The 12,403-nt window shown below is 39.8% G+C and overlaps 3 protein-coding genes across 3 annotated transcripts; all 3 read left to right on the top strand.

Moving 5' to 3' along the window:
* Positions 1-3,662: 3,662 nt before the first annotated feature.
* LOC137963383 (uncharacterized) lies at positions 3,663-4,520 on the top strand. The gene has a single exon (XM_068810508.1). It carries the CDS (start codon positions 3,663-3,665, stop codon positions 4,518-4,520), a length of 858 nt encoding a protein of 285 aa, XP_068666609.1.
* Positions 4,521-6,343: 1,823 nt separating this feature from the next.
* On the top strand, positions 6,344-9,318 carry LOC137963382 (LEAF RUST 10 DISEASE-RESISTANCE LOCUS RECEPTOR-LIKE PROTEIN KINASE-like 2.4). Its single transcript, XM_068810507.1, has 4 exons — positions 6,344-7,241; positions 7,648-7,728; positions 7,940-7,972; positions 8,061-9,318. The coding sequence occupies exons 1-4, from the start codon at positions 6,344-6,346 to the stop codon at positions 9,224-9,226; spliced, it is 2,178 nt and encodes a 725-aa protein (XP_068666608.1). The 3' UTR covers positions 9,227-9,318.
* A 2,387-nt stretch (positions 9,319-11,705) lies between these two features.
* Positions 11,706-12,140, top strand: LOC137963381 (LEAF RUST 10 DISEASE-RESISTANCE LOCUS RECEPTOR-LIKE PROTEIN KINASE-like 1.2). The gene has a single exon (XM_068810506.1). The coding sequence runs from the start codon at positions 11,706-11,708 to the stop codon at positions 12,138-12,140; it is 435 nt and encodes a 144-aa protein (XP_068666607.1).
* Positions 12,141-12,403: the final 263 nt, after the last annotated feature.

Raw genomic sequence — 12,403 nt, 5'->3', positions numbered from 1 at the left:
CTTATTGTAGAACAATTAACGAAAGGGAAAATGAATCAACCACCAAAAGACATTTTTTTTTCTTCTAATTGATCGACCGAAAAAACACAATTTGGATGATCTATCAATGCCCAATGATAGAATAATGCCATACTATCGATTGATCAATCTATGGAAACCTGAGATCCAACTTCCCTCCAAACATTTTGTCTCTCACAAAATCCACCTCCGAGGTACAATTCAACTCATCAATACGTACACATAAAGCACCAACCACATACGTTGTGGCACAAAAACAAAAAATACCATCTACTAATTAACCAGAACCAATCAAAACCTCGTTTGAGAAACCTTCTCTTCCAATTTCTGTTGGCGTTTAGGGTTGAGAAGGAGGACGAAGAAACGGAAACCTCCGACATGCTTCGGTACAACGTAAAAATTAAAGAAGATGGAGTAAAAAGAAGAAATCAGAGTGGAAGAAACAGTGAGGGCAAAGAGACAAGCTCTTGTTGGGGATGAAAAATCCCTACCCTACTTTATAAATAGTAGACAAGTCTTGCCCGCAAAGAACAACCGTCACTCTTGAATTTGTCCACCAGGACGGTTAGTGTATCATTCATGGCCGACTAAGAACAGACATTCAAACAGGCGTTAGACTAACAAAATCTTCAAAGGGGGTTTTCCCATTTGAATTATATCTTCAATTCATTAGATTTGAATAGCGGGGGGCCCTGCAATCTGTTCTTATGCGGCCCTAACCCACCTAACTTCTCTCCTAACAGCTTAAATTCTTCGTTCAGAACTAGAATAGAGACAAATTCTTCACTTCCTGGTCAAATTTGTTGTAGTAGCCTCCTTTAGTTAAACAGATCCTCCTTTGACAAACAGAGTGGTTCATTCCTATCATCTCGTCTCAGTTTTCTTTATGGAAACTACTTTCCTAATTTGCGCAGAGACATGAGAAGATTGAAGATGACTCCACTCAGAGAAAAGAAAAAAAAAGCCTGTTATCATACAGTGGCTCTGCTGGTTGAAAGACAAACCCATTAAAATAATGTATATATTGATTACAACTGCAAAGGCCGCCAGAACCTCTTCTTTTAGCTACCATCTCTTATTATTTAAATCTTGAAAGCCACCTTTGCTAATTACTTGTACTTTTGCTTCAATGGCTGACAAATTTCTAATTCATTGTACAGTGAATAAGACATGTGGAATGAAAGGTAGAAGAAGGTGGAATGTCTGCTAGAGTCTGCTTCGCCACTTTTGTCTTCTCTTACAACCAGAACACGCATCTACTCTGTTGGCCCACCTTTCAAACAAGTAAAACATGCTTACTGCAGCCTTAGAAAAGTTTCGTACTTAGGTTGGATGTGGAGGCTTCTGAATGAAGTCTTCAAAGAAATCCCCAATGACAATGATGACGGATTCAGACAAACTTGAGTAAATCGATTATCATCTGGAGGATGAGGACTTGGATAAAAATGAAAAGACCCTTCAGTTTTACGATTTGAGAGGGACAACGAGACGCCTATATTGACATTTGCAGAGAAATTTATGTACAGAAGGTGGAGGCGTGCCTACTGAGGATTGTAAAAGGGAGAATGATGAACTAAAAAATGGGGATGGGGGGATGAACAGAACTTCTTCTGTAGTGTATAAAAGTTTTCAAACTGGGTTCACCAGAAACTGAATCTGCAGTGCATGCAAACAGTTAAAGAGTTGAAGAAAATACTGGCCTTTTATTGATTTGACAGGCCAAGGTATGGAAAAAAGAATCCGGATTTGTAGATTATGATTTTTGACATGGTTGTTCCTTTCAACAGTTTCCCCCCACCGACCGGTCCCAAAGCAATTTAAAATTTCAGGTATCCAGTCTTCTCTGTATTTTATCCTGTTGAAGAAGATGTAACAGCAGGCAACAAAATTACTTTCATGATAGCCCACCGACAGTTTAAAGAGTGAAAGCTTCGTACGGGAAAGGCTTCTGATTTTTTTCAGCTACTGAATCTTCTGGTGTTTTAAAAAGGAAAAAAAAAACAGATTTTAGTAAACATTAGATCACCTAATTCACCTCTAGACCTGAATTAAAAATAGAACTGCTTCCAAATGCGTATCAAGATCTCGACTGGAGGAAAGCCAAGATCAAATAAAATATATCACGAATCAAGACCCTGGATTCCATGTTTAGTTATTCTAAGCTCAAAAGAGTTATGCCCCAAGCAGTGGCAGCGGAAATGGTGCCGTTGCCACCTTGACTACAGACAAGTCTCAGAGAGCTTCAGACAGAAAACCAGACACCTCAACCTTGATCATGCAAAACCCGGTATTCAACGTTAGAGATACACGAAGCCATCGTCCACAAGCAACAGAGCAGCGAGCTGAAATGCCTGAACAAAAAAAATCCCAAAGGCGGACCTGCATCGAGAAAAGATATCCGTATATCGAATGTTATCATCGTTTGCTTTCCATATGTTAATAATTCCTAGCGTACCGGTAGCATCACAATTTTTTATCAATTTGCTTTGAAATGCATCGTTGTTCGCTCGTGCAGCGTATCGTAAAGAAGAAGTTAGGTGGCCGATTCCAAAGTGTCTTTCTCAGCAGCAGTAAACGCGAAAATGGTTTTCTGGGGATGTAGATATCATCGTCGACGACTAAGGTTCCGAGTTCTTCGCGAGAAGATGGTGTTGGAGATAGCTAGGATGCGATGCACGTGGATAGAGAAACAAATAAGAGCGGAAGGGAGACCCATGACCTTGGAACATTCAGAGGTTGCTGGTCAAATTTGGAATGAATGAATCGTTCGAGTTCAGTTCTTTTTCCATTCGTTCCACCATTTGTACTGAGTTGAACACTCTTAGGTTCAGACTCAAATGTTTTCCATCAAAGATGTCTTGATGAATAATAAACATAGGAAATACTATCTTAATCGAACGGCTATCTCACCCCATCTGATCAACTAGTATTTGGATCAGTCGCGTATACATCGATAAATAATTGTAGGCCCGCCTTTAAATCTGGTGGGTCCAACACAGCTGTGCCTCGAGCAATCTCTTTTCTAAGCGACTCCGTACGTATCTCTTGAGTTTCACGGGGACAGTGATCTGCTCGTTCATTATATCATCTCGCGGTGTTCTCGTTTCTCGTCCCGCCTTGGTCCACGGGTTGCCAGTTTTTAACTCAAGCAAGGAGGCCGGCTTTTACTCGGCTTTAATTTTCTTAAATTTCTCGGCCGCTTTTGGCGTCGGAGCTAAGGAAAGGCCTTAGACTTGGCTCTGTAGATTCCGTATCTTCGGAAAAAAACTTCCCGCATTAGTCGCCGTTTGAAGTTTTGGTCAAATCGTCAAACCCTTGCCATACTGAGAAAATATTTTAAAATTACTTCTTTTTACGCTCCCTCGTTTGGGTGAGATTAGGCGACACAAAAAACCAAGTCAATCACTACTCCCTCTTACATCTCTATATAATCTAATGAAGTAAGTTTACAATCAACAACTCAAAAGGAAAGCCTACGACGAGCTCCAGCTCTCTTCTCCGGGAACCTGAGAAACCCATTGCCGGTTCTACCTGATCTTCACACTTCGTACCCTTCCTTCATCTTTCCCACTTCTGGAGGTTCTTCTCTGCTGATCTTTTCTATCCTCTTGTAGCTTTTCTGATTTGGGTTTGTCTATGGACGCATGGGCATAAAATTCCTGAGCTTGCACACGTTTCCATGGTGCTTCCATGTGATGGGAAATCACTTTTCCTGCGTTCACCAGGTTCCTTCGGATCCATCCGGCCGAACAGTGAAGCTCATCAAGTCAGATGGCCTCGTGAAGATCTACCACCGCTCAGTCAACGCCGCGGAGCTCATGCACGAGTTCCCTAAGCATCTCATCTGCCACTCGGATTCATTCTTAATCGGCCAGAAAATCCCGGCTCTTTCTGAGAACGATCAGCTCAAGCTTGGCCACAAGTATTTCCTCCTTCCCAAGCATTTTTTCCAATCTGTTCTATCTTTCGTTACAATAGCCTCCTTCGCTTCAGCTCCATCCGCATCTTCTCTACCTAAAGATGCCGTTTCTTCGAAGAAAGCTTTTCTAAAGAAAGCTGCGACATGTAAGCCTTTTGAAGTGCACAAGACACCTTCCGGGACTCTTCAGATCAGGGTGTCCGACGATTTCATAGCCCAGCTGATGGAAGAAGGAAGACTGGGAGAGGAAGAAGGGACATCGGAGAGTTCGGATGGTCTAAAGGGGAAAGTATGTACGACGCCTCAGTTGCAGAAAGACTACTCGCAACTTGTAGGGTGTCGACGGTCTATCCAGTGGAAGCCCAAACTGGAGACCATTAGAGAGAAGGAGAGGAAGAGGCTTGGTGCTTTTGGGATGAAGAAAAGGAGAAAGTCTCAGTCAAAAGCAACAAACAAGAGCCAAAAATCAGAGAAAAAGCAGCCGAAGGTTAGGGCTGCTCCGCCGGCACGGGCACCGCCACCGCCACCACCACCACCGCCGCCGCCTGCTCATCGAAAGATCAGGGGAAAGAAAGGCTTGTAATATTTACATTTTTTTCCCTTTGTTGTTGATGATCATTTGAATGCGGTGTAAGTTGTAAAACTAGATTTAGTTACTCAAAAATACAAAACAAAAAGATCAGGAGTCACAAACACTCCATTAGCAGATGCAGCATTGTCTGAGAACCAAGGCAACAACTTTTCAAAAAAAATCGTTTCCTGTCACTTAGTATTTCCTATTCACGGCAATCTCTCTTTAGAGCTGTTTTTATCTAGTTTTGCTTTGTCATGGTCCCGCTTCACCTATCACGGACTGCTCCCTGTGTTCTCTTTTCAAGTGGCATTTGTTGTGCAGCGACCGTGCGAACAAGGAATACCTCCTTTTTGCGGAGAACAGATTCAGATGACTGTAAATGGAAATTACCGCCAAAATGATTAGAAACCGATCAAGGAACAACATCTCCCGACTGCGCACCCAGAGCCTAAAGGAGTGCAGAATTTCCGTAGGCGATTAGCTTGGGACTAAAATTAGATAGAGTGATGAAAAGCCAAGTTTTTTTTAATTCGACCAGCTTCTGAACTCGCGAATAATAATTTTACTATTTTTTCATGCACACGCCCGCATGTTCTCTTAGGGCAGGAAGGATAGTCATAGAAAGGAAGGTCCGAGCAGAGGGGATCTGGTTCGAGTTTCAGGCAGCTGGTTTCTACGTACGCAAAGTTATTCCAAAGATCGTCTTCCTCGTTTGTTTCACTCGAGCTTTTTCACCAGTTTAAAACATTTCATGAACCAGAGTTGCACTTCCAATATGCCATTATTTCCTTTGCGTCGTCCTTGAAGTTTTCTTACTCTTTTGTAGTATTTTGTTGAAAGGAAGGACGTTGGTCAAAGTTGGTGGGTTGGGGTATATGTCAGTGCACAGCTCGGTGGCTGAGGAGAAGGAGCTGGCTATCCGATTTAGGAGCGGAAAAGACAAAATAGCGGTCAAATTTTGTCAGCTTTCAGAATCACTCATATATGTGTCGTGTGTAGTCTGTAGGGTGCACTGCTCGTTTGTTTCACTCGCGCTTTTTCACCAGTATAAAACACGTCGCTTTGGATTAATATAAAGTTTGTACACACCACAATGAACAATACAGTAGCCTTTAGTGAAAGTCTCATGAGACTGGATCTTAATTCTAGACATTCGTTTTGGGTTTGAGCCCATTGGACCTTATGGGCTGAGTCGAGATCCATCTTGGTTGTTTTACGTTCAGGTGCTATAAGTACGACCCCTATCCATGAAACCCATAGTAGCAATCAAACTTTTCAAGGATCCAATAATTCTTAAGTTGGAAATGGGCTCATTGCCCGTCCCTATACTGGTAACCTTGCTCAACTCTCACGTGTCACACTCGTAGCACTCGTAACATTGGGGCCAACCATGGTAATATTTTTGGATCGAGTCGGGCCTAAAATTTTCAAATTTAATTAATTTTATCCATACAACTCTAAAATTAAAATTACCAGAGTTAGATGTTTTGTTAAAATAAATATTTATTATAAAATTAATCTTTCTAAAGTTTTATTTGGATGGCTGAAAAACAAACGCGGGAAAAATATCTTGGAAGGAGGCGGATTCGGTGTATCTTTCTAGTCAAAACTGATTTGAAGAGGAAGGGACCGCGAAAAAACCATTCCATGGAAGACGACGACGCCGACGACTTGACTTGAAGGTCTAAACATTGCAACACCAACGAAAAAACAAAAACAGTTCAGAAGACCGGAGAGTGCAATAATTTATTCAGGACCAGGACCTGCCTTGAGATTACTTTGCTTTTTCGTTTTCTTTAAATTGGTGCCTCTGGCTCTGAGTGACGTATGAAATGGGAAGAAGGATGCTCCTTCCGATAGCCTTAGTTTTCCTTCTCTCTCCCTCCTATCTGCTAAATTGCGCAGCCGCGGGAGGGTACTCATGCCAACCTTCTTCCTGCGGAAATATTCCAAACATCAGTTATCCTTTCCGTTTGAAAGGTGATCCTGATCCCCACTGCGGTGATTACAGCTATGAATTAGAGTGCCGAAACAATCAAACCGTTTTGAATCTCAACTCCAGCAAGCTCTATGTCAAACAGATCTTCTACGAGTCTCAGCGGATCCGAGTCGTGGATGCCTCTCTAGGCAGCAGTATCTGCTCTTCCATTCCTCAGAAAACGTCCTTGATCAAATCTCTGTCTGCCCGTTATTATGGATATCTATATTCCGTAGCGGTCGGTGACCCGTCCTTGATCAAATTTCTGTCTGGCCGTTATTATGGACATGTATATTCCGTAGCGGTCGGTGACCCTAAGTACTTTGAGTACGGCAAACCATACATTTTGGCACCCGAGCCCTCCAAAACCATTGTCCTTGTGAGCTGCCCCGTGTCGATCAATCACTCGTCCTACATAAGTGCTGGTGTCTGCGGAGAAAACATCTCCACCACTCCTTCCAATATCTATGCCATTACGGATTCGATTAAAATTTCTGACTTCCACCCACTTTGTGACGTTGTAGCAAAATATCCCACGCGGTTTCACGGAATTCTGAGTCCAGGGAATACGAATATTCTCCAAATTTTGAACCAAGGGTTTGATATCTCTTGGAAGGAGCAGCTCGCATGTCGTGATTGCCTTGCCCAAAACCAGGGTTGCGTAGACTTTGTGACTGCCATGGGTAAAGATGTTCGGGATTACGGAAAGCCTCATGGTCACTGCATAAACTACGATTGCCTAGGAGTTGTCTGTAAGTTGTCTACTTGCCACTGCTGTTACGATGGTTATTACTACTGCCGAAACGTTTATATTCTTTAATTTTCCCGTGTTACAAATTAATAAGAAGTGTCCCACGGATAAACATGTTATATATAACCAGATGATCATGCAAAGTATCTTTGAATTCTTTTTTTCGACGGATGAATGCTCATATTATGCTTCTGATACGTGCAGGTCTATTGGACTGGATCTTGGTCCCTTATGGTAGGTCATTGTAGTGTACTCGCCACTGCTATTACAATGGTTATTACTACTCCCGAAACGTTTATATTCTTTAATTTTCCCGTGTTATATTCTTTAACCAGATGATCATTCAAAGTATCTTTGAATATTTTTTCGACGGATAAATGCTCATATTATGCTTCTGATACGTGCAGGTCAATTAGCAAAAATCACGTACATCACATTGAAATTAATCATCCCAGATAGTCTCGTGTCTAGAGCCAATCTTGAAATCGGTATGTCATTGTAGAGTTCAGAATTAGGGGATCATGTTCTAACATGGGATTGGACCCCTCCAATCCAATGGAAATGATTGATTGAAGGGGACCAGCCCCATCCTCGTCACTTAGAACACAGTCTACCAATATTGATCCCGTCATTGCAAATCAAACTTTCTCCTTTTTCAGTTTGTGTAATTAGTTCTATATCCTGACACTTCTTCTGCAGTGATAGTCGGGCTCTTCTACGGTGTTATCCCTGGTAAGATCATTTTCTCCTCCTTTTTCGTGGCAATAAGAATAAATAAAAATGATAGCAACGTTTTTTTATTTTCCTGACTTTCTGATAGTGTGGTTGGTGGCAAGAACGTTGATCGGAGGATTATGCTTTGCCGCATTTCTCATCTACAAGTGTAGAACCAGATCCATATGGATGGATACCGCAGTCGAGGAATTCCTTCTTCGGTATAGAAGTCAGGCCCCAAAAAGGTACTCTTATCGGGATATTAAGAAGATGACCAAAGGTTTCAAACAAAAATTAGGCCAAGGAGGCTATGGAAGTGTATTTAAAGGAAAGCTTACGAGTGGTAGACACGTTGCCGTAAAGATGTTATCCAAATCCAAAGGTGACGGCCAAGATTTCATCAACGAAGTTGCCACTATTGGAAGGATTCATCATGTCAACGTCGTTTCACTCGTTGGATTCTGCTCACAAGGATCAAAGCGTGCTCTTATCTATGAATTCATGCCGAACGGATCCTTGGAGAAATATATTTTCTCTCAGGAAGAAGACGAAACAAAGTCGTTGAGTTGGGAAAAGATCCACGAGATTGCACTAGGAATCGCACGAGGACTTGAGTATATGCATCGAGGCTGTGACATGCGAATTCTACATTTCGACATCAAGCCCCATAACATTCTCCTCGATGAGAATTTTATCCCCAAAATCTCCGACTTCGGACTCGCGAAAATGTCCCCTGCAGGAAAGAGTTTTGTGACGATGACCGCCGCAAGAGGAACGATAGGATATATGGCGCCCGAGTTGTTCTATCAGAATATCGGAAAGGTCTCGTACAAGTCTGACGTTTACAGTTACGGGATGCTTCTAATGGAAATGACAGGGAGAAGGAAAAATATCAATGCTGTCGCAGAGCACTCAAGTCAAATCGTTTTCCATTTGTGGGCATACGACCAGCTTCAACAAGGAGGTGATCTAGCAATGGGGAATGCCAATGAAGATGAAAAAGAGATCATCGAAAAGTTAATTACTGTTGCGCTGTGGTGCGTTCAAATGAAGCCAAGTGATCGTCCTTCGATGAGCGGAGTCGTAGAAATGTTGCTGGGAGGCAATCAACTCCTGTCTTTGCCTGGCAAACCTTTCCTGTCATCTCCACCGCGTGTGCTGAATGGAGAGAATGCAGCAGATATCAGCAGATCATCACCCAGTGTTTACGAAGTTGGATCCCACTCGCAAACTGGAGCAGAAACGACCACAATAGATATCATCACAAATTAGCTGGCTAGATTACTACAGAATAAACATAATTGGTATTGGAAATTTCGCTATTTGTTCTATTTAGTTTAGCCCCTTTTGTTGCTTGTTATGTTTTTTTCCATTATGATCCTCAGACAATTTCTCCTATATTATTCTGATCCGTTTCTTAATTTTACTGCTTATGTGTATTCTTCTCCTATGCTTTTAGTTTCTTCATTTCTGTTTTATTTCTTATTTTAGTAACCATTTTTTTAATTTATTTACATAAATACCCACTTTGACTGGTCAATTACACGTGTGGATAGTCAAAGGTGATAAATAAGCTTTGACCGATTACGTGGTGACATGTCATCATGCCACATCAGCATCGAAGAGTCTTATGCCACATCAATGGGCACATCATAGGCAAGTCACGTTATCCTCCATGTAGGACACATCATCTGTTACATCATTAAATACCACGTTACCCCCACGTCAGTATGCTTTTTTTCTCCCATCTTTTCATGATTTATTTAGGGTATTTAGTAATTAAAATTTTTAAACAAAATTTAATTTCTGGTTTTAAAAAATCTTATACTTTCACCTTGATATAATAAAAAATTATAAATTTTGATTATTAATTATATATAAGACAAAATAATACTTTATTTTACTTAATACTTTAATGTAATTATTTTACTTTAAGATATTATTTAATTTCATACAATATGTAGAAAAAATAATTTAGTTTTAAAAGTCTTATTTGTTGGTACAAATATTTTACTTTCTTTTTTATATTTACAAAACATAAAATTCGTATATTAATTAATTAAAATTTTCAAGGATCCAATAATTCATTGCGAGACAACTCTCTGGATATTCTCATGTGAGGCATTTGTGCATCGAATATATTTAACACAATTTAACTGGTAAGTTGCAAGAGTTCTGGTGATCGACATTCTTTGTAGAAATAGCAAACACGTGTCACACTTTTGTGTACATGTTACATCCTTGATGTCGAAATACATTTTTATTATAAAAAAAATTATCTTTCTAATGTTTTATTTGGATGGCTGAAAAACAAACACGGGAAAAATATCTTGAGGAAGGGACTGCGAAAAAACCCTTACATGGAAAATGACAACGCCGACGACTTGACTTGAAGATCTAACGTCTAAACACCGCAACACCAACGAAAAAACACAGTTCAATAATTTATTCAGGACCTGCCTTGAGATTACTTTGCCGTCTCGTTTTCTTTAAAACGAATCAAATACCTTTAAAACCAATCTAATTGACCATTGCAACAATAACTTATAAGTTAGAGTAAGGATTGGAAAATTGCATGAGTTTAAAATTTTGTCTCACACACTAAAAGTGTAGATGAGGTTGCGTTATTTAATTTTTTGGTCATTTGTGAGGATTGGATTGATTGAGTTCGAAATCCATAAGCAAGTTATTTCTATACAGATAGTATTAGGTGTAGATTGGAGCGAATTAATATAAGAATTATTTATGATATATTTTTTTTAGCTTAGGTATATTGAAGATAATTCATGAATTGATTGACCCATTATTTTTTTGGTGACATCTGCTTTCTATTTTTAATATTTAACATGATTACTTAAATGACATGTGTTGTTCTTGAATTTAAAGAGTAAATACACATCTTTAACATGTGTTGTTTACAAACTTTAGGCGAATGATACACATTGAAACTAAGATAGTAAGAGTCATATCGATCAATAACAAATAATGATTGGACTGTTTACATCTAAGGAACATATTCTCATGTGGAAGAGTTTAGTTTTAGTTAATTCATAATGTTAATTATTAAAAATAATGTATATAAAATATAATAAAATGAACTATTTCTCGATCTAGTCGGGTCTTAAAATTTCACATTTAATTTAATATTATCCTTTTTAAATTGTGGATCTATCAAATTAGGTTAGGTTTTGTTTGTACCCAACATTTTTGACTATCCATTTATTTGCGAATTAAATCAGATTTAAATGGATGATCTTTTTATTACAGATCTAACTAGATGTATTATTTATACGCATAACTTTAAATTGTTAATGTTGAATTTATGTTATTTCTAAAATGACTCTGAGTAATAATACAATTATCTTGGAAAATAACCCTTAAAATCATTATGTCTTGAAGTTGACAAGAATTAGATAACACTGAGAGGAAGTCCCTAAGAATCGTTGCTGTACATGTTACATCCTTGATGTCGAAATACATTTTTATTATAAAAATTATCTTTCTAATGTTTATTTGGATGGCTGAAAAACAAACGCGGGAAAAATATCTTGAAGGAGGCGGATTGGGATTATCTTTTATGTCTAACCTGATTTGTAGAGGAAGGGACTGCGAAAAAACCATTACAGGGAAGACGACAACCCCGACGACTTGACTTGAAGATCTAACGTCTAAACACCGCGACACCAACAAAAAAATTGATGCCTCTGACTTCAGAGTAATGTATGAAATAGGAAGAAGGATGCTCCTTCCGATGGCCTTAGTTTTCCTTCTCACTCTCTCACATCTGCTAAATTGCGCAGACGCGGGAGGGTACTCATGCCAACCATCTTCCTGTGGAAATATTCCGAACATCAGATATCCTTTCCGTTTGAAAGGTGATCCTGGTAGCCACTGCGGTGAAGTCAGCTATGAATTAGAGTGCCGAAACAATCAAACCGTTTTGAATCTCAACTCCAACAAGCTCTATGTCAAACAGATCTTCTACGAGTCTCAGCGGATACGAGTCATGGATGCCTCTCTAGGTAGCAGTATTTGCTCTTCCATTCCTCAGAACACGTCCTTGATCAAAACTTTTGGCAGTTATTACGGATCTTTATATCCCGACGCGGTCGGTGACCCTGAGTACGGTGGACCATACATTATGGCACCCGAGGCCTCCAAAACCATTGTCCTTGTGAGCAGCTAAGTACCGATCAACCACTCGTCCTACATAAGTGCCGGTGTCCGCGGAGAAAACACCTCCGCCACTCCTTCCAATGTCTATGCCATTACCGATTCGATTAAAATATGTTATAACGAAGACACTAATCCGAGCATATAATCAAGGATATCAAACTACGAAACATATAATCAAAGAGAGAAAACATAAATGGGTACTGAAATAGTAAATAAATCTCAAAGGAGAAAAGACAAGGGTTACGTGGTTCAGCAATAGCCTACTCCATGGGT

The sequence above is a fragment of the Aristolochia californica genome, unplaced genomic scaffold (genome assembly GCF_029961685.1).
Source record: "Aristolochia californica isolate CCGP_79_NKW_82.1479 unplaced genomic scaffold, dmAriCali1.0.hap1 SCAF_4, whole genome shotgun sequence".
NCBI classification, from domain to species: Eukaryota; Viridiplantae; Streptophyta; class Magnoliopsida; order Piperales; family Aristolochiaceae; genus Aristolochia; species Aristolochia californica.
This window is presented reverse-complemented; position numbering and strand designations above follow the sequence as displayed.

Coding starts and splice junctions, on each gene's coding strand:
- LOC137963381 (XM_068810506.1), top strand. CDS start 11,706: ATGGCCTTAGTTTTCCTTCTCACTCTCTCACATCTGCTAAATTGCGCA.
- LOC137963382 (XM_068810507.1), top strand. CDS start 6,344: ATGGGAAGAAGGATGCTCCTTCCGATAGCCTTAGTTTTCCTTCTCTCT. Junction 7,729..7,939: donor TAGAGCCAATCTTGAAATCG/GTATGTCATTGT, acceptor CTTCTTCTGCAG/TGATAGTCGGGCTCTTCTAC. Junction 7,973..8,060: donor CTTCTACGGTGTTATCCCTG/GTAAGATCATTT, acceptor ACTTTCTGATAG/TGTGGTTGGTGGCAAGAACG.
- LOC137963383 (XM_068810508.1), top strand. CDS start 3,663: ATGGGCATAAAATTCCTGAGCTTGCACACGTTTCCATGGTGCTTCCAT.